This window comes from Microcebus murinus, chromosome 21 (assembly GCF_040939455.1).
Source record: "Microcebus murinus isolate Inina chromosome 21, M.murinus_Inina_mat1.0, whole genome shotgun sequence".
NCBI lineage: Eukaryota > Metazoa > Chordata > Mammalia > Primates > Cheirogaleidae > Microcebus > Microcebus murinus.
The window spans coordinates 16,246,138-16,273,960 of record NC_134124.1 but is presented as its reverse complement, the minus strand read 5'-3'; the positions used below and the strand labels follow the sequence as shown (position 1 = coordinate 16,273,960).

General features: G+C 41.2%; 1 protein-coding gene, 1 non-coding gene and 1 pseudogene across 5 annotated transcripts; 2 read left to right on the top strand and 1 right to left on the bottom strand.

Annotated features, from left to right (window-relative positions):
• Positions 1-115: 115 nt before the first annotated feature.
• Positions 116-27,764, bottom strand: SLC26A2 (solute carrier family 26 member 2). Of its 4 annotated transcripts, XM_012741561.3 has the most exons (5): positions 27,593-27,764; positions 27,162-27,238; positions 12,642-12,811; positions 9,498-10,221; positions 116-7,580 (listed from the first exon to the last, which is right to left on the bottom strand). In XM_012741561.3, the coding sequence occupies exons 4-5, from the start codon at positions 10,194-10,196 to the stop codon at positions 6,060-6,062; spliced, it is 2,220 nt and encodes a 739-aa protein (XP_012597015.1). In that variant the 5' UTR covers positions 10,197-10,221; positions 12,642-12,811; positions 27,162-27,238; positions 27,593-27,764; the 3' UTR covers positions 116-6,059. The 4 variants fall into 4 exon arrangements, with proteins under 4 accessions (XP_012597015.1, XP_012597013.1, XP_075852330.1 ...); XM_012741559.3 differs by lacking the exons at positions 27,162-27,238; positions 27,593-27,764 and adding an exon at positions 24,073-24,162; XM_075996215.1 differs by lacking the exons at positions 27,162-27,238; positions 27,593-27,764 and adding an exon at positions 14,045-14,732.
• Positions 4,347-4,550, top strand: LOC142863427 (small nucleolar RNA SNORA73 family). The gene has a single exon (XR_012914193.1). It is a non-coding gene; the product is annotated as a small nucleolar RNA SNORA73 family (small nucleolar RNA).
• LOC142863058 (L-2-hydroxyglutarate dehydrogenase, mitochondrial pseudogene) lies at positions 14,087-14,795 on the top strand (annotated as a pseudogene).
• Positions 27,765-27,823: the final 59 nt, after the last annotated feature.

The window sequence follows — 27,823 nt, the reverse complement described above, 5'->3', positions numbered from 1 at the left end:
TTAATGACTGAATCACTCTCCCAGTGTAAAGAGAGGATATTTAGAAACTCACTGGTGCCTAGGTATGTTTTAGTCAGAAGTGCCCTTGCACTTAAATAATGTAGATACAGAGTAATATTTTATTAGAGTAACAATTTATTAGCAGACAAAAGAAATGACACTTCTAGATCTCAACACACATAAAGGATCTTATATAATAAACAGCACAAACATATCATTCCAGAAAAGGATCTGCTATTAACCAACTCCCCCTTCCCTCCAAAAGGTTGCAATCCATCCATAACACATCCTCATCTCGTAAGAGGGTTAAACAATGATTTACATAAAATAACATCAAGGCACTTGCTTTAATTAAAAAATATAGTATAAAAACATGTTCTTAAAAGTCATGAGACTTGAATAATTTTTAAAAAGGCAATATACTTTTTTGGTGAATAGACAAGACTGAGAATCTAAATTCATTCACTCGTCACCCTGATATTGTCTTGATTTGTATACAAAGTTGCAAAGGAGACCCCAAGACAAGGTAACATATTACATATAGATTAGTATGTTCACAAGCACTCATTTCTGAGAAAAAGAAGCCATAGCAGCACCATGACTCGAACCATAATTTCTCCACTGATTTGCATTGAAAATAGATTACAAGTATCTTATTATTTCAGGGATGGAGTATGGGGTAAGGGAAGAAAACCTCTCCAAGAGTTTATTAAAGCTTCAGTTAAAAGACCTTTCTAGCTTAGGCTGTGTATCTGTAGGTTTACAAACATAGTATCGCCAATAAAGGCATTTAGTGACCTTCATTATTCCAGTTTTCAGAATTAGGATAAAAAAATACCCCCCAAAATCCACTATTTGGTATAATGCTTATTTTACTTTCTAACTGTATTTAACATTTTACTTTAAAATTTCAGTTGTGCTTTTTGTTTTAAAGTCCTTATTAGGATAAAAATTACCTTAGAAAAATCTCCCCCACTCCCACATCTAAATTCTGCATCTTTATAAATGACTAATTAAAAAAAAAAAAAAACTTAAGAATTTACCTCTAACATATAATACTTCAATAGCATTTTATTATAATGCATAGGCTATAATTTGCAAACCAGCTGGTGTATTATTTTGTCCTGTTCCATTATAATTTTCATTCTTGTAATTAGCACCCAAATTAATGATTCCATTCAGGATTATCTAAAATCTTTATAGAAAAAAAGATCAAATTAGTTCAGAGCCTAACAGCTTTCTAGATCCAACTTCATTCTTTTTACAGTTTAAGCCAAGTTTCAAATAAGGCATCACTAGAATACGTAAAGATAACATTGGTGGGGGGTTGGAGAAAGAAACACTAAAGAACAGAAAAATTAAAGTCTAAATCTCATCAATTGGATTTTTACCATTTCACTGTGGAATTTTTCCCCGGACAGACCAGGAGCATCACTGCCTCCTACTCAGATTATAGTCAAGGTTCAATTCAACATTCTCCACAAAGCCCCTCCCTAAGTGCCCCAGCGTGCTCACTCAGAGAGTTACTAACAGCCGGTCTACTGGGCTTAGTACCATAGTCCCAGCACCTGCCTGGGGATCCTAGATTCCTGGACAGGTCCTCAGAAGTATGTGAGGTAATGTCTACATTGATGCAAAGAGAACCTATGACTCATTATCTCTCATGCTATATGGAGGAAAACAATCCATTAAGAACATTAATAAGGATCACAGAGCTCAAGCTTATCATTATAATTCAAGACTCAATTTAAGTTCCCAAGAAATGCACTGCAGCCTGTTTCTTACTTTTATATTAAGGTCAGGGCAAACCCTGACAACTGTTCTTAAATGACAAATTATTAAGAGAATACTCCTGCAAAGAATTACTCTTCTTATTAAAATGTAGTCATTAGCATTAGAATAGCCTAAAGAACTCATCTAACACCATGATACATTTTTTTAAGTTCACCATTTACCATATGTAAACTTAACAACAAATTTTGAACTCAATGTCTATTATTGCTTAAAACCTAAGTCAGACTATCTAAACCTCACCTTGTTTTCCTTTGGTCCTACTTAAAAAAAAAAAATCAATTAGACATCTGTCAGTTTTATTACCACCAGAGGCAGAGATAGTACTGTAGTCACTCAGTTTAGACTTAGATTCTTTTAAAAATTTTTTAGAGAAGGGGTCTCACTGTGTTGCCCAGGCTGGGCTCAAACTCCTGGGCTCAAGTGATCTTCCCACCAGAGCCTCTGGAGCAGCTGGGACTACAGGCATGCCACCGTGCCTGGCTCAGTCACTCAGTTTAAGAGGGAAGACACAATGTTCCAGAAAAGGTCAACGCAGTCTTTCGCCACAACTGACTACCATGAGCTCCTCAGCTCTTTCAGCTTTGGTGAATCTGTGACTCTCCCCTTCTACAAAGAGAATCCAATTCTGACCTTGTTCTCAGAGGTGTGGTTCCTAATCCCAATTGCCCTACTATTGTGAGCGCCTAACCAGGGATTGGATCCTACTCAACTGGGTCCCCTCTTTTTCCCCTCCGCTGGTCAGATATAGTCTTTTCAATGGTCTATTTCCTTCACTCCTCTAAAATGTTTTCCTTAGTCTACCTGTGCATTGGCACACTCCACTACCCTGGTTGTAACAAATTTAAAAATAAATGAGGTTGTAAAAGTTTTAGCCATCAAGAGTATACACACGGGAGCCTGAGGTATGAGGATTGTCAGGAGTTGGAGACCAGCCTGAGCAAGAGTAAGACCCTATCTCGACAAAAACCAGAATAATCAGCTGGGCGTGGTGGTGGTGGTGGGCGCCTGTAGAGTCCCAGGTACTCGGGAGGCTGAGGCAGGAGGATCATTTGAGCCCAGGAGGTTGCAGTGAGCTATGATGATGCCACTGCACTCTAGCCCGGGTGACAGAGCAAGACTCTGTCTCAAAAATAAATAAATAAATAAAAGTACACATACCATATTTCAATTAATCACTGTAAGATCTTCAGAATTTTGTATATTTGTCAATAAGCACTGCGAAAATGCTTCATTTACACTCTAAAGTTTACGGTAAGAAGATATTTTTGTGTCAATATAGCATTTAAAATATCACCTAATGAACTAACGTTGAAGCCTTTGGTCAAGAAAGCAAATGAAAACATGAGCTTTTTGTTGGTGAATTACGGTTTGGTTCCAGGTTTTAACAATGTGCAAGTACAGGCAACCTCACTCCAAGCAAAGATGATGAAATGTAAATTCTAATGAAATCGTAAATGTTTTCACAAATGGCTACTGAAAGAATCTCGTTTGGGTGGGACAAGTATAAACCAGAACATAATTCAAGAATTTGCTAAATTCATGCATAAAGTTCCAGAGTTATTTAAATTCACATACAGACAGAAGTGTTAGGTAAAGGTCCAAATCTGTTACTCCATCCTTCTACGGGGATTTTTTCCAAATTCTTTAACTAGACTGAAATTTTTTTGCTGTGCCGGTGTTGGTTGAATTATAATGTTGTCTTAAACATGTACTCATTACTCTCTCTCAAGGTATTAGATATTTATAATAGTCTCAAATCAAACCTGGCTTGGAAGAAGGGCAAAAAGGATTAAAAACAAATGACTGACCAAGATACTATGATTTTGCTATTATTATTCATAAGGCTGGATAGAAGGAGCAAATATTGGCTAAAAAGAAACAAAAAAGCACAAATACAAGCAGTAGTTAACATTTCTGAAATTCTAAACCTAAGTTCTAAAAGGAAGTAAAAATTCAGGATCCTGTGACATTTAATCATAATGCCAATCACAAAAAAGATAGAAATCCAGATTTTCCACTGAGATACTGCTTTGTTGTGATAATGGAAAGGTATTTTCCATGTAAACAAATGGGAGAGCTCTACCAATAGAAAAGCCACACTGGCAGTTTAGGGAGCCAACAAGAAAAAATTACATATATCCACATATAGATATAGACACAATATATATACATATTTTAAATATACATATTAAACATGTACATATTTAATATGTTTAAAAGCATCCTACTCCCATAGATCCCTACACAGAGTGTTTGCGCCTCATAAATATTTAAAATTGTTTAGAATATAGGAACAGGTTAAAAATAATTTTGCATTTTTACAATTATTATTTTGTTCATTTTAAAAGACTTGGCTCCAGCCTGAGCAAGACTGAGACCCAGCCTCTACCAAAATTAGCTGGGTGTAGTGGTGTGCACCTGTAGTCCCAGCTGAGGCTGAGGCAGGAGGATCAAGAGGGGCCAGGAGTGTGAGATTGCAGTGAGCTATGATGATGCCACTGCACTCCTAACCAGGGTGACAGAGTGAGACCCTGTCTCAAAAAAAAAAAAATCCAACGTGGATACCCTGGGAGGTCACTCTGCCCAGGCTCTGTCCAGGTGGCATAGGGGAGCATAGGGCTCTGCTCCATGACGTACAGTCCCTTTCCACAACGTTGGAGATAAAGCTGGGCTTTGTGTCTGCGCCTGCATATTCCTACGACTTCCCAGAGTCCTGTGGACAATGACTGGGGAGACAAACCATGCAGGAAACATGTCTAGTGAAAAAAAAAAAAAAAGACTTGGCTCAATGTTTCATAAATTAGCCCCCTATTCTTAACTTTGGAGAAACTGTTTTCCTCCCCACCTGCCAAGGTTCAAATACAGAACTACAAGCTTTCCATGTCAGATATTCTTGCTTTTCAAAAGAAACTATTCCTCAATTCACAACTTAAGGTCAGCTATCATAAATAATATGCCCATAGAACTTGGGTTTTATGAATGTGATACTTCTCTTGCATAGTAATTTTAGGTGACCTGAAAAGTTAAAAACTGTCACTATCATCAGTATTTACTGTACATCAACAGGATGCATGGCAGTAAACATCAGCTTTGTTTTCACTAAAACATCTGCAAATTAATTATTGATATACTTTTGGAAGCGCTCTATCACTTCTGTGCATGCTTTTCCATTGGTTCCAATGAATTTTTCTTGCAGGGTAAAGATGAACAGCAGCTTCTATTTAAGATAGCAGCTTCTAAGGCCAATCCCCAGCAGATCCTTGCTAAAATGCCATGGGGAGGAGAAAAATCCCAATTCACTGCAAAGTAAAACAATTCTTAAGGGAAACCGGCAACCATTCCTTTTTGCAATCTGTCCTTGACAGTTTGCCTCAAGCTCATTTAAAATGCTGTAGGAAATTGCTGACTGGCAAGATAGTCACCGATAATAAAAAATATCAATTTAGGAAAGATGCCATGGGAAACACACTAGGGTAACTAAAATAGAGCTTAATGGTAGAGAAATTCTCAGAAGGACAAAGATCACAAAAAAGACAAGGGAAGACTCCCATTGTTTTTTCTGATGTTGAAGAGCCCTTTGATTACTTACTTACCCTAAACAAAAAGGTATGACTAGAAATTTCAAATGTATTAAAGTGTTCTGTTCAATGTCAGGCTGCTGTCAGGATGTTAGAAACCTGTCCAGCCATTAGACTCCTGATGAGACTGTGCGCATAGGTCCCTGCCTTAAGGAAAGGAATGGTGCTTTCCTACTAACAGCCAGAGATCTTACTGCCATCTGGTCAGCAAAGACTGGGAACAGAGAAACACAAGAAAGAACGAATTTGGCTAGTTATGACTTTGTGCTCCAGAAGCCTCTTGGCCTGCGAGCACATGAGCAGGTACAACGCTCTTTCCCTGCCTCCCTTCCCTCCCTATCCACAAAGTCATGTAAGGAAGTACTTCTAGTGCAAATCCCAACTTCACCTCTTTAAGAAGAGTCCAAATGTATAGCCCCCTAAATCAGGATGGTAATTAAGTTTTGGAGCAACTCTACAGTTGAATACTTCAAATTTGCAAAAAGCTTGAAACCACAGTATTTTCTTTTTTATTCTGTCCAACTGTAAGTTCTGTTGCATTTGGATATACGCAAAGGCCATTAGCTTCAAAGGAAGAATAACATCTAGCCAACAGGTTACAATTTCAGGAGTGCAAGTGGAAGTTGAAAATGTTGTACACTTGATATTTTAACCTATTAGCTAAACATTATTCTTTCTTCTACTTTCTCAATCACTAGAAAGACTCAGACCATTAGGAACACATATTCCTTTCTGATTTTGAGATACTTCTGCAAAAGCCATTGCCTCATACACACTATAGAAGAGAAGGTTTTCTTCTTCCTTTTTGCAATATTCTCCCCTGGTCAGGGAATCCCTCACAGAGGGATTACACTGAGCCAGCAGAACCTGGATTCCGATGGCTTTATAATCTCTGCGAACTTCTTTCAGTGTATGGATCCCTGCTGTATCTAAAAACTGTATTGCACTGCAGTCGATCACTACAGTATGCAGATCCAAGGGTTCATGGGAAAGTTGCACTGAAACTTCATCCTGGAGTCCACTGAGAGTCACTGTTTTCTCCTTTAACTTTCTCTTTGCAGCCTTTCTTTGAGCTGCCTTTACTAAAACAGGGTCGACAGTTTTTTTGTATAAAGCAGATTTAAAGCATTCTTTGTTTATGTAGTAGAGAGGGGCTACAAAGCGGAAAATCTTGATGCCTTGCTTAGTCTCAAGATTCTTGTAAGCAGATGTAGACTCAAAGATTTCAGACTCTTCCACCAAGCCAAGCAATGAATTCTTTGGTTTCTGAGTGCGGAGGATGACACAAAACATAGAAAAACAAACCCCAACCAGCAGGCCTAATTCGGTACTTAGCAGTGCAGAGGACAGCATGGTAACAAACCAGATAACCGTATCCATTCTGCTAACCCTCCACATCTTAGGCAGATCCCGAAACTTACGAAGGGCTCCCCGGAGATTTACAATCGTGATCACGCCAAGGACACTTTTCTGAAGGGAATAGAATAAAGGAGCTATTACCAGGAGGACCAATAAAAGAACCAAGGCTGTCACCACACCAGAAAGCTGAGTTTGACAGCCTGTTGATTCTTTGACCAGTGTCTTTGCAAGGGCTGCGCTAGTAGTAAAACAGTGGAAGAAGGAAGGGATGATATTGCAAAAGCCAATCGCATACATTTCCTGATTCGCTCTGACCGTATAACCATGTTTCTTAGCAAACATCTCTGACAGTGATACAGTAATGGCAAAACCAATGACAGAAATAGCTATTGCATCTACAGCGACATTAGGAATTAGTTTCCAGTCTGGTGCTTTGGGTGGCATAAACCCAGTGGGAATATGTCCAGAAACACTGGAATTATAATTCTCATTTAGTTTTCCAAAATGAGAGGCTAATGTGGCTGCCACAACGACTATCAGTTCTGTAGGAATCGGTGCCTTAAGCTTGGACTTGAAGTGCTCATTGAGTTCTTTGGTTGGCAAAAGTACCAAAAGGCATAAGAGGCTGGTGATGAGATCACAGAGATTGGTCTTATGGATGTTTTTGAAGATTTGTATCCAGGTAGTGATGAGTGAGCCCACGCCATTACTCCGAGGAAGGCTGAGCCCAAGGAGATACTTGGCCTGAGATGTAAGAATAGTGAAGGAGGCACCAGTGACAAATCCACTCAGCAAGGCATCTGAGAGGTAGACAGAAACAAAGCCCACTTGAAAGAAGCCCATGGCTACCTGAAAGGAAGGATATACAAGTGTTAAATATAAACAGAAAAGGGCTTGTAAATTTCCTATTACCCTGACGTTTCTTGCATGGAGACATACCATCAGAGCATCACAGAATGTCAGAACTAGAACAAACATAATCATACATCAATCTTCTCAATTAACAAAGAAAGGAAACTGATGCTTAACCACTTCGGTACCGTGCTCACTGGCCATGAAACCTTGCCCACAGCCGGCACTCATAGTCCGCATGATAGTTTGTGCTGTGCATTGACGACGAATGCGTTTTGCTCTTGTGTGATGAGGAAAGCTTTAAAGCACTGAAAGCTTGCTTTACTTTACAGGCAGCTTTACTTGTAATGTAAATCAGAATAGGTAACATATACATATGTTTTCATTACGTTATTTTTAAATGTTCACAATTTTATTTGGATAAATGAAAAATTAGAAAAGTCACATCACGGCTGTCGGTTAAAGTCGACGCTCAGCTGTGCGCCTTTATATCACAGCTGTCGGTTAAAGTTGCTGTGTGTGTTCACCTGTGGCTATCAACTATAGTCAACGCTCGTACTGAAGTGGTTAAAGGGCTAAGCAACTTGCCCAAGGTCACACTGTTACTTGCTAGCCCAGGTGAGACAGGAACTTAGGATTTCTACCTTCTCATACCTTAAATAATATTCAGATATCTTTCAAAAAGAAAAAAGTTCTCAGGGATCCACAAGAAAACTTCAAATTGGAAAAATGCTTCTAATTAAGAAACTACGTATTTTCTTTAAATTACAAATCATTGAACTGTAAGAATGAAGCTTTAACTGGTAAGACAAAAAATTAGATCACATCAAAATAGACTCACACTTTAAAAATTATTGAACTCCCTTATTTCTTTTTTTACTTTTGTCTTTATCTTTTTCTCCTTTTTGTATTTTTAGCTTTTATCTGATTGTCATGCACTTATATTCTCTCATTTGATTTTGATTCTTAGGCTTTTTCTTCTAACAAAAATATCATTCAGAATAGAACTCTCTTTAATCTAACCTCATACTGTTTACATCCAGTATAAATGTGCTTACACCATACCACCTACTATATTAATAACAATTCTACATTCTCAAAGACACAACTTTTTTCTTTATTTTTTCCTCTTCCCAATAATTTCTCAGAATGCAATTATACCTTCCTCCTCCTTGGTGAGGAATACTAACAAAAACGCAAAAACAGACTCTGAGAAGTACAACTCATCTGCATATCACCTTCACTCTCCCTCCCCATCTTATCCAAACACCAAATAATAAGAGCTACTCTTCCCCTTCTCTTGTTGGTTCCAAATGCCTGTGATAGAAAAGCAGTTTAATGCTGGCATTGACTCTTGGATACCAAAAGGCAGAGGCATAATGATAATGGCAGATTAGTGGGTTCTATAAAAGACCAAACAAAAATTTCATTTCTAATCCTTTTTCCTTGCTAATAATATAACATTGTGGTCCTCAACTTTTTCCCTCCCTCCCCAATAATCCAAGAAAACTACTATCTTTAGTAAGAGGCACTCACTAAAGCAGCAATTCTAAAGAAAGGTAGAAGGCATTTATAATTTTAGAAACTCCTGCATTCCTCCTCTCCCAACTCCCATTATGTTGGAGTTGCCAACTCTGCCAATAACCAACCACAAATAATCTCAAACAAAGCCAAGGTTTTCTGACATGTAAAATTAAGGAGTTGTGCTAAGTGGTCTGAGGTTCAGAGAACCAGCCTTATCCTACCTTTGGAGTCAGATCAGGGTTTAAATTTTGGCTTACCCTTCATGTATTCCTGAGCACTCAATAAACAATAGCTTTAATTACTATGATCCCTAATATCCATTACAGATAGGAGATTTCATGCATAGTGATTACTTTTCCAGAAACAACTAATTATTCCATTGTTTCTTACCTGATAAACTCCAGCCATAAAGGTTACAGTGCTGCCGACTCTAATTGCATAGCAACTTTTGTCACATAACGTATCTGATGTCTGATTTAATAATGTGCTCCCATTTGAAAACACTCCTAAAGGAGGAGCAATAAGGGCAGTGTCATAGCCAGCTTTGTGTACTTCTCGGTCAACGACCTCACCAATCATAAGGCACAGTACTCCAAAAATGCCCACAGAGATGTGACGGGAGGTACCCAGTAGGAAATAAATGATGCTAGCAAAAAAAGATGTGTACAGACCATAGATAGGTTCTTGGCCAGCTAACAGGGAATAAGCAATAGATTGGGGCACCAATAAGATGCCCACAATCAAGCCAGACATCAAATCTCCTAAAATATTTTTCTTTAGATTGTATTTTGGGAGCCACTGCAAAACAGGAAAGAAACCAAAAATTATATTTTTGGCTTTGGTTGGGCTGCACTGGCATTTCTTCTGCAGCTTTGTGATGACAAATTCCTTGAAGTTAGTATTTTCTTTCTCTTGAGGCTCTATATGGATCCTAGAATAAGGTCTGCATTGATCATTGGTTTCAAATTGTTTTAAGTCAGTACTTGATTCCTTTTGAGGTGCCAGATGGATCCCAGATAAAGGACTGTCACTTCCTTCAGCAGAGTCCCTGGGTGAAACGTCATGTTGCTCTTCACTTTCCGAAGACATTTCTGGAGATAGATGGCTCAGCTTCCTACCCCAGAGAAAATACCAGTGTTAACCAATAAAGTAATTCTCAGTGCTCACATATACTAACAGTTCTACTTGTCACTCATGAGTGTTAAGAAGAATTCAGTTTGGGGGTAGCTATCTTATATCCATTTTCCTTAACTGAGCTGAGCCTTATTTGTCTTGGTCAGGAAACAAAAAGATCAAAACCAGTCCATAGGCCGGGCACGGTGGCTCACGCCTGTAATCCTAGCACTCTGGGAGGCCAAGGTGGGCGGATTGCTCGAGGTCAGGAGTTCAAAACCAGCCTGAGCAAGAGCGAGACCCCGTCTCTACTATAAATAGAAAGAAATTAATTGGCCAACTAATATATATATAGAAAAAATTAGCCGGGCATGGTGGCGCACGCCTGTAGTCCCAGATACTGGGGAGGCTGAGGCAGGAGGATTGCTTGAGCCCAGGAGTTTGAGGTTGCTGTGAGCTAGGCTGACGCCATGTCACTCACTCTAGCCTGGGCAATAGAGTGAGACTCTGTCTCAAAAAAAAAAAAATCAGTCCATACACGGCTAAATCAAAGCAAATAATGGGTTAGGGACAGGACTTCCCAAGAGTATAAACCATTAAGGATTCTTGTCCATATCTGCTGGCTCCCCCTGCAGTTTTTCCTCCAGAAAACATACCAGCGCAGCCTATCTCCTTTCCATATGCTACCAGTGGTCTTCTTCCCAAGTTTTTCACTTCTCAGGTATACTGCAAAATATAATCTAGTCTCAAACCTTCACCCCTACCAACCAGTCCCTGAAACAAGGAAGATGGTCCATTTATTTATCTATTTTTTCCGGTCCCTTTTTAAACAAAAAACTAAATGTTGAGGATAAAAAGAAAGAAGAGAAAGTAGGCAGAGTATAGATAAATGTTTTTGGCAATAAAAAGAAACTAGAGAGAATACATTTGGATCTTTGAACAGAGCTCCCTTGCTTGGCAGGGAAGAGGAGAGAGAAGCTGATCTTGCTTGGCAGGAAAGAGGAGAGAGAAGCTGATAAAAGGGTATGGAAGTTTAACAAATGTCAAGAGCATGGGGACGGCTGATGGGCAAGTGTCATCAGAGGGTTGTAGAAGGTTTTAGTCTATTCCATTGTGTTCTAGTACCAAGTCACCTGCCCTATGGGCAGGGCCCACATTCATGCAAAGAAAGTTTACTATTCTAAGTACACATTCTGAAAATTCAGGCTGAATAGAGAAATAACGTTGCTCTGCACCTCCTTTGGAGGATATACAGGTGGTCCTACACCTTTGATTCCTAATCTATACAACTAACACCCTAAGTACTACCACTAGGGACTACAGGAAAACAAAGGAGGTTAAAATAATCAAAAAGAGACAAGGGACAGAAACAAAAATAAGTCTTATAACAAGAGTAAAAGAACAAGAAAAAGAACCAGGTTTTCAAAGGAGTGTAAATTGTTTACCAAATTCACAAATTAATGCCTTTACACAGGGTGTTTATTGGTTTTTTTGTTTTTTGGGTTTTTTTTTGCTTCGCTCAGAGCTCAGAATGGACATCCTCCTCTCTCCCTGTTAATATCCCCCCGCATCCCCTTTTTTTTTGAGATATGGTCTCACTCTGTTGCCAGGGTTAGAGTGCAGTGGTATAGTGGCATTATCATCGCTCACTGCAACCTCAAACTCCTGGGCTCAAGCAATCCTCCTGTCTCAGCCTCCCAAGCAGCTGAGACTACAGGCAGGTGCCACCACACCCAGCTAATTTTTCTGTATTCTGTAGAGACAAGATCTCCCTATGTTGTTCAGGCTGGTCTCAGGACTCTTAGCCTCAAGCGATCCTCCAGTTTCAGCTACCCAAAGTGTTAGGGTTACAGGTGTGAGCCACCACGTTTGGTCCCTAATCTTTTTTAAAACCCAGTTAAAATACTACTTTTTCTACAAAGCTCTAACCAATCTCCCTTAACCCAGATGAAACACTACACCCTCTGTGTCCCATGGCATTTTGTACCTCCATTATAGTACTAACCACACTCTTGTATTAATTAAGTAGGAGTCTCTCCAGCTCCTCAATCCATCAGTGTAACTATAACTGAATGTAATACAGTAACTCTGAGATAGCAGGCTTATAAAACATTGGAATGAATGAAAGAACAAATCAACAAATTTGGGACTTTGGCCAGATAGACATAAAATATATTAGATGAAGGACTGAGGAAGTATCCTGTTTTGGAACTGACAGAAAAATGGGCCCTTGTGAGGTTCTACAAAGCTAACATTATGGAGGTGCCACAATCCAGGACCCATGAACTATTCAAGAACATGAGATACATAAAAGTAACCCACATTTGTTTTGTTTAAGTTGAACAAGAGTAAAATAATAGTTATTTTGATGGCTTTGCGAAGTAAATAAAGAAAAAAAAATAGATTTAGATGACCACTGACCCTGAGAAAGTCAATCAGATTGGCGGATACACACAGCAGTTCTTCATTCCTCGAAGCAACCAATCTGTAACTTTCTTCTCACTTCCTGCTTTCCTGAGCTAGCTTGAGCACACTTACGTCCTATTTGGAGCAGCTCTTGGTGATTTCTGGGTCAAAAGGCTTTTCCAAACCTAAGATATGCAAAAGAGACAAGAAAAACAAACCAAATCCAAATTTTGCCCTCTATGGTTACCATTTGGGAATAAAAAAGATAAAAACTAATACTAGAAAGTACAACAGAGAAATGGAAACTTCAAGAAAGAGTCAAATAGTGGTCAGGCATGGTGGCTCATGCCTGTAATCCTAGCACTCTGGGAGGCCGAGGCGGGAGGATCACTTGAGTTCAGGAGTTCAAGACCAGCCTGAGCAAGAGCAAGACAACCCCATCTCTACTAAAAACAAAAAATACTGGAAACAACCCAAGTATCCACCCACTGATGAATGGATGAACATTAAAAAAAAAATTTTTTTTAAAGCTGAAAAAGAAAAAAAAACTTTCTCAGATAAATACTGAGAGGATTTATTGCTAGTAGACCAGCACTACACATACACACATACACATACACACACACACACACACACACACACATGCACACAACACACACAGAAAGAGAGAGAGTAATTAGTTTCAGGAAGTTTCTTTAAGCAAAAAGGAATATACCAAACAGATTCCATTGGGAGGAAAAAAGAAAAAAAAAGATTATGCTAAACAGCAACTCAGGTCTACACAGCAAAGAAATAAAGAAAGAAATGGAACAAATGAAGGTAAAATTCAATTCATTTTTTCAATCTTTTAAAAAATCTTTACTTGTTCTAAAAGATAACAGTCTAACTAATAATAGAAATGCATTTTGTTAAAAAAGAAATGTGTTTTATTTATAGTACATGCAAAATACATGTATGACAATAAAAGAACAAAGAATGGGGGGATATTGGGAAATGTAAGGTCTCTCACACTAGATGTGAAATGATACAATATTATTATTTTTATTTATTTCTTCTTTGAGACAGAGTCTCACTGTGTTGCCCCAGCTAGAGTGTAGTGGCATCATCATGGCTCATTGCAGCCTCAAACTCCTGGCTCAAGCAATCCTCCTGCCTCAGCCTCCCAGAGTGCTAGGATTTATAAGCATGAGCCACCCACCATGCCTGGCCAGTATAATATTACTTAAATGTTTGTTCTGAGTAGTTAAAGATGTACCTTATAAGCCCAGGGGATACTGCTAAACTCTTTTAAAGGTGTAAATAAGTCACTAGTAGAGATAAAAGAACAGTTTAGAAAGTCATCAAGGGAAGGGTGAAATCTCAGGCTACCTCTGTGAGCTGGGAAAGGAGCACATTTGATGGTGCTCACCCTGCGTTACCTGGGTGGTGCCTGAGGATGGGCCTGCAGGTTTCCCTGGGGCATGCAGGCCAGCGATGGAGAGACCTTGGTCACTGTGTGGGGGTGGCCGCAGCGCCAGAACCAGGGAGAGGAAATTCGATAGCAGTATGTTGTGACATGTGTAGCACTTTACTCAGACTGAATTTCAGAGTTGAGTGACTGCAGTTCTGATCTTCAAATTGTACCATTCCAGGGAGAGTACCTGCTCTTGAAGCCAGAAAAAAATGCCATCTTATAAAAAGAAATATTTATGCAGTCCCAGATAGCTGATTTCCTTTCCTAGTTCACTTCACACCAAGGATGGTGGCAATATTCGGCTGGGGCCTAATGCAGTTCTTGTCTTTAAGTGGGAGGGTTATAGACCCTTTGACTTCAATGCCAGAGATGTTGTGGATAGAATTATAAATAGTGGCTTGATTAAACTGGAGTCCCAGAATTTCTCCTATGAAGTTAAAGAAATGTATAAACCCTGTTTTCTTGGTGCAACAGTGAAGTACCTTCAAAAGTTAAATCACTATCAGTCATATACTTAGAGGTCCAGTGGGAGAGTATGAGCCGAAGCTCTGGACAGAAATAGAAATCTGGTAGAAGATTTTGTATTTGATGGAGGAGTCGGGGATATCAGAAAGCATGCTCTTCACATGAGAAATGCACCTTGCCCTGCTGCCACTTCTTCCATTACAATTTCTGAAATGACTGCAGATGAGGTACAACAAAGATCTGAATTGTAAATAACAAAAGGAGCTAGGTATGCATTGTAATCTCCATGTCAGCAATAAGAACGTACTAATTGCATTCTTTAATCTTAAGAAAATAGCTTTTAGTCCGGGCCCAGTGGCTCATCCCTGTAATCCTAGCACTCTGGGAGGCCGTGGCGGGCAGACTGCTCGAGGTCAGGAGTTTGAAACCAGCCTGAGCAAGAGCAAGACCCCATCTCTACTATAAATAGAAAGAAATTAATTGGCCAACTAATATATAGAGAAAAAATTAGCGGGGCATGGTGGTGCATGCCTGTAGTCCCAGCTACTTGGGAGGCTGAGGTAGCAGGATTGCTTGAGCCCAGGAGTTTGAGGTTGCTGTGAACTAGGCTGATGCCACAGCACTCTAGCCTGGGCAACAAAGCAAGACTCTGTCTCAGAAAAAAAAAAGAAAATAGCTTTTTAGGTCAAAGATAACCACTGAATTGTTAAAATGATTTCACATATAAGTAATAATTTTTAAAAAATTAAAGACCATGCTCTTTTATTTTGTGAATAAAGAGGCAAGATACAGTTGTTAAAAAAAAAAAAAGAATGTCTCTCACTTAGGCTCTGAAGTCTGGGTCAGAGTTAAAAGAATGAGAGACTTGGAATATGAGTGAGAGAGAAGAAAATACAAACAATAGTTCTAAGGTTGGGATCAAAGAATCAGAAATCAGAATGTTATGTTTAAAGCACAGGGTACAGATGGAGAATTAATGGGAAAGGAGGCTACAAAGGTCCCTGGGGAAAATTCTGGAGGTCCCTTTATGCCAGGTTAAGAAAGTTAAACTTTAATATGCAAGCAGTGCATAGGCCCTGCACATTTTTGAGAAAGTCACTTACTATATAAATCATTTGGTAAATTATGTATTATATTATTGTATCTTCTGGTCTGATGTTATTTTATTCTTTTTCTACTAAGCAATTAATATTTTACTTTTTGACTTTTATGGATAAAAAATAGTTTAAGGTGGTTTTAGAAAAATAAAACTAAGCCATAAACAGGTATAAGTAAGACAGTCTCCATGTATATAGTCCCATCTGATCCTCTAACTCACTGTTGTCAGAGAAGTCTGGGGAAGATCACAGCATCGTGAGGCCCAGGGAAGCCAAGGGTGAGCAAAGCCTTCAGTATTACTCTCCGTTTCATTCACAGATGCCTGCAACCTGACTAGCACCTAGGCTCCTTCCCTTGCCCTAGACTGTGAAGTTAACACCATGAGAGGACTGGCCCTCTAGAGGAAAGAATAGATTGCTCCCCATCAGATAAAAATTATGACCCATCTGTGTTCCATGGGCCTGCAACTCCTGATTACTCCATAAATGTTAAAAGCCAACAAGCCTTCTAAGGCTGGATTAGCTCATTTTTTTTACATATGAGCTCCTAGAGATTGGGTACCGGTCTTCATTAAAGTATAAGCATCTTTCAAGCTCCTACTATAAACCACTGTGCTAGACATAATGTGTCAGAACCCAGACCCCAAACATAGGTGTCTTTCTTTCCCCTATCCCCTACTCCCATATATAATCCATCAGTAAGTCCTGTCTGCTCTACCCTGAATAATATACTCATCCTTTCCCCACTGCCCTAACTATATGTAATCCAGTCATTCCTCACTACCCTCCACCATCATCTCCACTACTAATACCTATAATATCTGAACCCTGCCAACCTTTCCACCCTTATTTCCTATTGGCTTTCTTACTGTTTCTGGAACATGCCAAGCTGATTCCCTTCTTAGGGTCAGTGTACTTAGTCAAGTTTTCTTTGCCTGGAATAATCATCTCCCAGATCTTTGCAGGCAACTTCTCATCCTTCAGGTCTCAACTTATAAATCACCTCCTCAGAGAGGCCTTCCGCAACCATCCCAATCAAATAAAATAAACCTCCTTTCTATCATTCTCTATACTTTTACCTGGCTTTATTTTCTTTATAACACTTGAGACTTTTGAAATTATATATGTAAAACCATTATTTATGGTCTTTTTCACGCTTACTGTCTCTACAATATAAAAAACAACGGCTTGGCCAGGTGTGGTGGCACACACCTGTAATCCTAGCACTCTGGGAGGCCGAGGTAGAAGGATTGCTTGAGCTCACGAGTTGAGACCAGCCTGAGCAAGAGCAAGACCCCCGTCTCCACTAAAAATAGAAAAATTAGCTGGGTGTCGTGGTGTGCGCCTGTAGTCCCAGCTACTCAGGAGGCTGGGGCAGGAGGAGGATCGCCTGAGCCTAGGAGTTTGAGGTTGCTGTGAGCTGTGATGATGTCACTACACTCTAGCCTGAGAGAAAGAGACCCTGTCTCAAAAAAAAAAAAACCAAAACCCCACAAGCAAGTAAGCTGGAATGGCTATATTAATATCAGATGAAGGATATTTCAGGAAAAAGTATATTACTAAGGATAAAGAAGGTAATTTCATAATAATAATGGGGTCAATTCATTAAGAAGACTTAATAATGGCAATCCTTATTGTCTATGCATCTAAGAACATAGCTCCAAAATACATTAAACAAAAAATGATAAAACTGCAAGAAGAAAAAGAGATATCTACGACCATCATCAGAAAGGTCAATGGCCTTCTCTCAATATTGATAGAATATGACAGAAAATCTGTAAAGATTTAGAAGATTTAAATTATACTATAGGTCAACTGGACTTAACAGATACATATACAACATTCACCCAACAACAGCAAAATACACATTTTCCTCAAATGCATATGGAAGAAACATTTACCAAGATAAACCATAAATTCTCCATAAATTTAAAATCATCCAATTCATACAAAATATGTTCTCTGACCTCAATGGAATTAAATTAGACACCAATAACAGAAAAGTATCTGGAAAATCCCCAAATATCTGAAAAGTACGTAACATCCTTCTAAATAACCCAGCAGTCAAAGATGACTTCAAAAGAGAAATGAGCTTTATTTGTAACAGCCCCAAACTGGAAACAACGCAAATGTTCAGGTGAATAGATAAATTGTACAACATTTATACCAGAACATTACTTAGTAATAGAAAGGAACTAATGATACAACACTGATGAATGCAGAATAATTTTGCCAGACAAAATAATTTTGCCAGTGAAAGCCGGATGAAAAAAAGAGCACATAATGTGTAATTCCATTTATGTAAAACTCTAGAAAATATAACTAATCTATAATGACATAAAGCAGATCTTGGGATAGGGAGTAGGGAAGGATAGGAGGGACAGATTGCAAAGGGGCATGAGGAAACTTTTGGGAGTGATGCATATGTTCACTACCTTGATTGTAGTGACAGTTTTATATATATAGTACACTTTAAATATGTACAGCTTATTTTATGTAAATGATACCACAATAAAACTATTAAAAAATCTAATTTGTAACTGAAGAGAGTAAGACTAGTTTGAATATACCCTATTACATAATTATTATTATTTTTTTAAGAGACAGGGTCCCGGCATGTTGCCTAGTCTGGAGTACACTGGCTATTCGCAGTGTGTGATCACAGCACACGATTACAGCCTTGAACCCCTGGGCCCAAGCAATCTTCCTGCCTCAGCCTTCCAACGAACTAGGACTACACGTGCTGGCCACTGTGTCTGGCTCAATCATTTGGTATTCAATTGCAGTTTATATTTCAATTCCTAAGAAACTTTCACAGAATGTTCTGATACTCTGGATATAGCCTTGGGAAATGTATTTCATAAGTCCCCAAACAAATACAATTAACTTTGGAAGAGACCATTTAAGCCAATGTTTTGCTTCTTTTTGTAATATTTTTCTTTGTTTTTCTTTCTTTTTTTTTTTTTTTTTGCTTCATCCATGTTGAGAATTTGTAACATTTTTCTAAGAACAGTTACATTTAGCTTTAAAATATGATAGCTTCAGTGGATACATTTAATGGCATAATATTAAGCAAACACAAGCTAGTTAGGCTGACTATCCTTAATCCAAAAATCTGAAGTGCAAGAAAATCTGAAACTTTTTGAGCACCAAAAGGATGCTCAAAGGTAATACTCACTGGAACATTTCAGATTTCCAGATCAGGGATGCTCCACCAGTAAGTATAAAGCAAATATTCGAAAATCTGAAACACTTCTGGTCCCAAGTATTTTTTTTTTTTTTTTTTTTTTGAGACAGAGTCTCGCTTTGTTGCCCGGGCTAGAGTGAGTGCCGTGGCGTCAGCCTAGCTCACAGCAACCTCAAACTCCTGGGCTCAAGCGATCCTTCTGTCTCAGCCTCCCGAGTAGCTGGGACTACAGGCATGCGCCACCATGCCCGGCTAATTTTATATATATATATCAGTTGGCCAATTAATTTCTTTCTATTTATAGTAGAGACGGGGTCTCGCTCAGGCTGGTTTTGAACTCCTGACCTTGAGCAATCCGCCCGCCTCGGCCTCCCAAGAGCTAGGATTACAGGCGTGAGCCACAGCGCCCGGCCAGGTCCCAAGTATTTTTTAATAAGGAATACTCAACCTGTACTGCAATTTTCCTAAGAAAGGCCATTTAAAACTGAGCTTGGCTCATTTAAAACAGAACGGTGGCTAATGCCTGCAATCCTAGCATTCTGGGAAGCCAAGGTGGGAGGATTGCTTGAGCTCAGGAGTTTGAGACCAGCCTGAGCAAGAGACCCCATCTCTACTAAAAATGGAAAAAATTAACCAGGTGTGGTGGTACACGCCTGTAGTCCCAGCTACTCGGGAGGCTGAAGCAGGAAGATCACTTGAGCCCAGGAGTTTGAGGTTGCTGTGAGCTAGGCTGACGCCATGGCACTCACTCTAGCCTGGGCAACAGAGTGAGACTCTGTCTCAAAAAACAAAAAGATGTGGATTTAAATTACATCTTTTATTACAAAAATAAATAAAAAAAGAAACCAAGCTTGACATCCTGTTTTGAATATTGTGTGATATGCATGTCTGTGCATGTGTACTTAAATAACTGCTTTTAATACATAACACAATCTTAAAAAACCAGTGAGCATAGGCAGAAAAATCAACCTGGTTGTCAAGAGCCCTGGATTCCAGGCAGCACTAGCCCTCTGTCTCAACCCTGGGTCTATTTCCTGGATCACAGGACTTTAGACCTAGGTAAAGGTCATGAAATCCAGCCTCCATATTTTTTAGATAAGGAATCAAGGTTCAGAATAGTGACTTCATTTGCTAATTCAAGGCACAGCTGGAGCTAGAACCCAAGTATACTGACTCCCGACCTTTTTCCTCTAATAGGCTGTCTAGGTCAGTCTCTTAAGTGTATCAGATAATTACAGGAAAACTAGTGTCAACCCAAGAATAACCTAGAGATCTAAAGTTGTGGAAAACTTGAAGTCTTAACATTCGCCTAATATTAATGTGAACAAGTTGTCTACGAAAATGAGTGTTCTCTCTTGCATGGAAAAATTTCAGTTAAACTAGGCTGAAATAGGTGTGGACTGTGTAGTTTGGAAGTAATTTTCCAGTACTCACAGAGCTTCTAAGCAGCAGAATCATGACTTGAACACACACATGTGTGTTTCAAACTTACACTGTCTCCTGACAGCTTCTTGTGAAGCTTTTTTTTAAATATTCAGAAAAGTTGAAAGAGTAATACATGTAACACGTGTACACTTACGATTTACCTATTTAACGATTCAGCAATTGTTAACGTTTTGCTACATTTGCACTTTCGCACTCTCTCTCTGTACATAGAAGTTTGTTTACTCATTAGTTCTTCTCAACTATTTGAATGCTGCAGGCATACTTCAGCCTTAAATACCAAATTGAACCTATTATTTTTGAACCACTATGCTATCTGCCTCTTTTTCAAAAGCAGCATTCATTAGCAACATAAGGTCAACCATTTGGATATGTTCCTCAAAAATCTGGAAAGGCTCCCCTCTTCCTACCAAACATAGTCTAAAAACTTTAGTATAGGCCGGGCGCGGTGGCTCACGCCTGTAATCCTAGCACTTTGGGAGGCCGAGGCAGGCGGATCGCTCAAGGTCAGGAGTTCGAAACCAGCCTGAGCGAGACCCCGTCTCTACCAAAAATAGAAAGAAATTAATTGACCAACTAAAAATATATATACAAAAAATTAGCCGGGCATAGTGGCACATGCCTGTAGTCCCAGCTACTCGGGAGGCTGAGGCAGTAGGATCGCTGAGCCCAGGAGATTGAGGTTGCTGTGAGCCAGGCTGACGCCACGGCACTCACTCTAGCCTGGGCAACAAAGTGAGACTCTGTCTCAAAAAAAAAAAAAAAAAAAAAAAAAAAAAAAAAACTTTAGTATAGTCCTCTCCCTACGAATGAGCCTGAAACTGCCTCTCTTTTGCTTCCTCCCATGCACCAGTGTTCCAATCACCAGTCCATGAAAATATTAAGCAGCCTGTGCTCCTCAGGGCCTTTGCTCATGTTGTCTTCAGTCTGAGATGTCTCTTCCTTCCATCTCCATCTACTGGTCCTTTTTTAATCCTACAAGGCCCATCTCAAATGCTACAGGATAAGGGGGACTTAAACTTCTTAGGCTATGCTTCCCCACCATATTACATACAACTAGCACTTAAATTAACATATCTCTCAAACTGTAGCACATTTATGGGCAGGCACCAAGTCATCTTCATTTTCATATAACTCAGCACTTATCACAATGCCTCATACTTAGTATGTAGGGCCGTATCTGTGTTTACTGAAATGAATAAGGAGGTCAAGTTTCAAGTAAATATAATTAAGATAAAAAAAAATATTCCCTATTTCTAGTTACCACAACTAACATCTATTTATTAATATATCTGTAATGCAAAAAGAAACACCATAAGCCTTCTAGCAGTAGTACAAGCACTATGACATATTGCTTCTAGTACTAAGCCTAAACTAAGACAAAAATAATAAAATATCCAAGAAAATAATTTAATGTAAAACATGATCAAATAATTAGTTCCTTGCAAAGTAATTCACAGCTTTCAAAAAGATTTTATATACATCTCCCAGTTGCCTACTCACTAAATTTGAGAAGGAGAATATGAATTCCTATTCTCCAGTATGAGAAACATCAAGGTTTAGTCACTTGCTCAACTAGTAGGACCAGATTCTCAAACCACATCTTCCAAGTTTAGCTCTTTCTACAATACCACGCTGTTCCCAAATTTGTTTCCATGCTAAGAAGTCCTAAGAGCTAGTTCAAAGCACTAATCTATGGTCAAGTACTCAACTCATTTCTGAGTCTAGGAATAATTTTAATATGTGAAGGTAACAAACTGCTTAAAAGAATAAAAGGACCAAGACTGAAATTACTTTTGTATTATACATATGAATTGGTAACATTTTCTTTCTTCTTTTTCTTCTTCTTTTTTTAGGAGCAAGAACATAAAATTTACCCATGTAGCTACATTTTGGTGAGAATAATTAGCATCCCAGACAATAGTCAAATAAGCCAAGTGAGCTCCTGCTTCCTCCATACTTTTGCTAGCCTAACTGGAATGCTCCTCTGCAGCTATACTCACGGCTTGCTCCCTCTCTTGAGTTTTTTCCTCAAATGACACCTCATAAATCAGTTCCTTCCTAGACACAACATGTAATATAAAATAGCACCATTGCCATCTCCATCCCTCCTGGGCCCCATTGCTTTCCTTGCACTCCTATCCCTTTGCTTTGCTTTATTTTTCTCCATGGCTCTTCTCACCACCCCATACATCTACTTTTTCACTAACTGTCTGTCCTTCACGAGGGCAATGACTTGCTCTGTTTTGTTTGAAGCTCTATCCCTATGCCTTGAACTGTGTCTGGCACCTAATATGTTCTTTAAAAAATATTTGCTCAGTGAATGACAGTTTGTACAGTAAGGAAGGAGTTACTTTCCCCATTCTCATCTAACTCAACAACCTCTCACCCCTCCACCTGAAACACCATAATCAAGCTTGTGTCAAAAAATTATAGTTTTGGCAAGCATCGGCCTTGGGGGTTATGCTTGCTGAAAGTATGATGTCCATTCTCAAAAATTATGTGTAACCCTGAATATGTTTATCTCTACATCTTCCCCTAGGAGGCAGCACATTACAATACAATGATTTTCAATTACAGAGCTGTTAAAAAATGCAGATTCTTAGGCCCCTGCAAATCAAAGGATAAGATCTGAGACTCTACATCCTGGATGATGCTGAGCCAGTGAGCATAGGACCACACTTGGAGAATCACTGGGTGTATTCTGGAAGTCAGACAGATCTCTACTCAGATCCCAGCTACACTGTTCAGCAGCTGTATGGCACTGGGTGAAAATTCTATTTTACTCAGCATCAATTTCTGACCTGTAAAATCAGGATAACATTACCGGACTTGCAGGGTTGTAAGGCCAACAGAAGTACCTAGCACAGTGCCTGGCACATAGCAATTACTTAATAAATGATAGCTATCAGTCTCTGTCCCTGCCTATCTCTTTCCTTAAGATTCCTGATTGGGGAAAAAAACCCGCAACTCATTTCTTTTCAACAGCTTTGGTCTTCCAATTCTTATCAATTTTCAAAACCAAGAAATTCTGCTTAATCCAATACTGGATATCACATTAGTTATAGATTTCACATAAAGAGCCATGGGGACAAGGAAGGAAAAAGGTACTCGAATGGGTGCCAGAAAGGAGTTTGGAATGCTTCTGTGGTCCCCAACCTGTGCCAGGAAGGGGCCCAATTAGATATGCTATAAGCTTAGAGAGCTTGGAACAAGTCGTAGATTGGCAAATGACTTGCTGTGCAATTTTACACAAGGCCCTGATCCTCTCTGTGCCTTCTCAGTGTCCCCATCTATCCAACTTAGTGTATGAGTTTGAAAGAAGTACAGGTCCTGCAGTTAACGAGGTGTGTGATTTTAATGAACAAGATAACCACGTCCTCCCTCCTCTCCAGAGCTCAGTTTCTCCATCTGCCCCAAGTGATGGTGGTGGCTCGTATCTCCTCGGTCCCGCCCCCAGATATCTGGGTTCGGGGCAGCCCAACTAGGACTGGAAGCAGCAGCAAAGTGCGGGGCACCCCGCAAGATGTGTGAGGTGGAGGGTGGGCCGCCCTCAGCCCGAGGAGCGGGGCCCGGATCACCGGGGATGGGGTGCCACTTGCCCTGCCCGCGCCCCTGCCGGCCTGGGAAATAACTGCTATGCACGCCCACCTCCCACGGCGGGCCACGACGCCCGCGGCGACCGTGTGTCTGGGCTTCCACCTGGAGCCCAAGCCAGGGGGACCCTAAGAGGGGCCCGCTGACCGCGTGGCGGCCGGCACCGCTCCCCCGGTCTTCCCCTGTCCCCTCGCCTCTTCTCACCTCTCCGGTCCGGGCCGCCCTACGCGACGAGGCTCCGCGGCGCGTCCTCCGCCGTGGCCGGGCGGAGGAGACACGGCGGCGCGGGCACAGGCAGACCCGGCCGGCCCCCTTCCCCGCCCATTGCCCGGCCCCCGAGAGGCACGGAAGACAGAGCGGGAGCTAGCCCGCGGCCGTGGCAGTCACGTGGCTCTGCCGAGCGAGCGACGCATCCACCAGCCAATGACTGGGTCAGGACCGGCGAGGGTGCCGCCCCCCGGCCGCTCTCCTCCTCGCGATTGGCCTCCCTGGGCAGAAGGGCTCTCGCGGCCCGCGTTCTTGGCTCCTCCCTCCCCTGAGGCGATCAGTCTTCGGCTGAGTGAGCAGATTACGCGTCCTTGGTTTTAACCGGAGGAGACGCGGAGGCTCTCTGCGTGGGGTTATAACGTGCTCTGCGTGTGTCTGCGGCCCCGTCTCTACCCCAGACTCCTTGGGACCCGGTTCCCTCCCCCACGCACTGTTGTATCACTACAAGGGGAAGCTGCGCCCCTGCGTGGGAACCGGTCAGCTGGCGTGTTACCGGCGCTTGCCCCACAATAACTCATTCTCCGCCAAAGATCCCGGTAACCGGAAGGCTGTTTCTAAAATGACGAAAATGTCGAGGCAGGCGGATTGCTCGAGGTCGGGAGTTCGAAAGCAGCCTGAGCAAGAGCGAGACCCCCATCTCTACTATAAATAGAAAGAAATTAATTGGCCAACTAATATATATAGAAAAAATTATCGGGGCATGGTGGCGCCTGCCTGTAGTCCCAGCTACTCGGGAGGCTGAGGCAGCAGGATCGCTTGAGCCCAGGAGTTTGAGGTTGCCGTGAGCTAGGCTGACGCCAGGGCACTCTAGCCCAGGCAACAGAGTGAGATTCGTCTCAAAAAAAAAAATGACGAAAATGTAAAAAATAAATATGAAATGTGATTCCAATCTTGTTTAAAACCCTCAGTGGCTTTCCATGCTGTTTATAGGTAAAAGCAAGCCCTGCCCATGCCCTGGAGGCCCTGCGCGCTGAGGCGACCCTCCCTGCCTGTCCCCTCCCTGCCCTCACCCACGCTGCCCTGTGCCCGCCGAGCTGTTCTCTGTGGGGACGGCTACCTGGTGTCGTCTTGTCGCTCAGGTCTCAGCCCAGTCGGTCCTCTCCACAAAGAGGCCGTCCCTGACCACCCTACGTAAACTAGCCAGCCAGTCGCATCCCGTCGTGCCCTCTCGATTTAATATCTGCCCCGAACTGGTCAGTATCTGATATTGAGTATGTATTCCTGTGTTCATTGTTCACCTTGAGCCCAGGAGTTTGAGGTTGCCGTGAGCTAGGCTGACGCCAGGGCACTCTAGCCCAGGCAACAGAGTGAGATTCGTCTCAAAAAAAAAGCTTGCACGGGCGCACTGGACGGTGAGGAGAGGACCTCTAAAGGCAGCAGGGTCGACTTCCTTTCCTTCCCTTCCCAACGAACCTCTTCAAGGTCATTTAAGGAACTCCTTTTCTTATACAGAGGTGATCCCCACGTTTCTGTCACCCATCAGATTCAGAGTTTCCAGAAGTCACAAGCCGTATCAAGAATCAGAACTGGATTCTACTCCTGATGCTGCCCCTTATAGCTGGGGACAAATCACTTCATGTCAATAAGCATCAATGTTTCTACCTTTCAAAGGACAGGCAATGAATGGCCTGGCACCCAGAGTCCTGGAGAGCCACTGGTGTAAAGTACTTTGTCCACTCCCTATAGATTGCATGACAACCAGAGTAGGAACAGTTGCCAATTTCAGGATGTTTATCATGTGCCTGCATGTAACTGTTTATGTTCGTTATTTTATTCAGTCCCCATAACAGCTTTAGAGGAGGTACTATGTTATGATTCTTCTTTTATGAGTGAGGAAATGAGATTTAGAGGCCGGGCGCGGTGGCTCACGCCTGTAATCCTAGCACTTTGGAGGCCGAGGCGGGCGGATTGCTCAAGGTCAGGAGTTCGAAACCAGCCTGAGCGAGACCCCGTCTCTACCAAAAATAGAAATAAATTAATTGACCAACTAAAAATATATATACAAAAAATTAGCCGGGCATGGTGGCGCATGCCTGTAGTCCCAGCTACTCGGGAGGCTGAGGCAGTAGGATCGCTGAGCTCCGGAGATTGAGGTTGCTGTGAGCCAGGCTGACGCCACGGCACTCACTCTAGCCTGGGCAACAAAGTGAGACTCTGTCTCAAAAAAAAAACAAAAAAAAAAAAAAAAAAAAAAAAAAAGAAATGAGATTTAGAGATGTTAGGTAACTTGCCCAAGGTCTCACAGTTGATAAGCGACAGTAGCATGATTTTAACCCAGTCGCATCTGTCTGCAAACCCAACTCTCCTCAACCATTACACTCACTGAGCTATTCAAACGTGAGAATCTGCCCGCAGCCTTGCATGTAATAAAGACTGGTCAGATTTAATAATGTCTATCATTCTCTTTTTCTTCCTTTCTTTATCTTTTCTTTCTTTCTTTTTTTGTTTTTTTTTTGGGGGGTTTTTTTTTTTTTTTGGAGACAGGGTCTTTTTCTGTCTCCTGGGCTAGAGTGCAGTGGTGTCATCATAGCTCACTGCAACCTCAAACTCCTGGATTTAAGTGATCATCCTGCCTCAGCCTCCCAGGTAGCTGGGACTACAGGTGCGAACCACAATGCCTGGCTAATTTTTCTGTTTTTATTAGAGATAGTCTTGCTGTTGCTTAGGCTGGTCTTGAACTCCTGAGCTCAAATAATCCTCTCGCCTCAGCCTCCCAGAGTGCTAGAATTATAGGGGTAAGCCACCGCGCCAGGCCTCTCATTTTCTTTCTTTTATTCCATGCATATTAGTTATTAATCTGCATTACAGATAAAGAAATGGGGGCTCAGAATATTGTTACTTACCAAAGTCATGTAGCCCAGCAATCCCCAGCCTTTTTGGCACCAGGGACCAGTTTCATGGAAGACAATTTTTCCACAGATAGAGGGGGGTGGTTTTGGGATTATTCAAGTCCATTACATTTAATGTGCACTTTATTTCTATTATTATTACATTGTGATATATAATGAAATAATTATACAACTCACCATAACCCAGAATCTAATGCCACCACTGATCTGAGAGGAGACGGACCTCAGGTGCTGATGTGAGCAATGAAGAGCAGCTGTAAATACAGATGAAACTTCACTTGCTGTCCCAGCATTCCGCCCAGTTCCTAACAGGCACAGACCTGTCCTGGTCCTTGGGCCCCGGGGATTGAAGACCGCCGATGTATTAATAGCCAACAAGTAGTGGATTTTGAAGTGTGAGCTGTCAGAAGCCAAAACCCAAGAATATGCAGCTATGCCCCACCAGGGAAAGGTGCTAGAGAAGAAGCTGTAGGTCAGCCATGGGTGCCTCTCTCCCTCCTAGGTCAGCATCCCAGGCTGCTGTTTAAGTTTTGTGGTCCCTCCTGGCCCTACACACATACCTGCAGGGGCCCCATGGAGCTAGACATTGGTCTGGCACTGTATCTTACCTTCACTGATGCTCCAGTGTTCTGTAGCAGGAATCAGAGAGAGGAAACAATAACCAAATCTCTGCTAATGAAGAACTGACTAATAATCTGTTTTTCCTTGATAACAGCAGGTCAGCAGCCCAGCCAGCCAGCACCTACATCTCTGTACCCCTCCTGTCTGAGCCTGGGCATTTTTCCTCCTGTTGGTTTCAGGGTTCATAGGGGTGGCTGATAGCCCAAGGGCTGCATTTT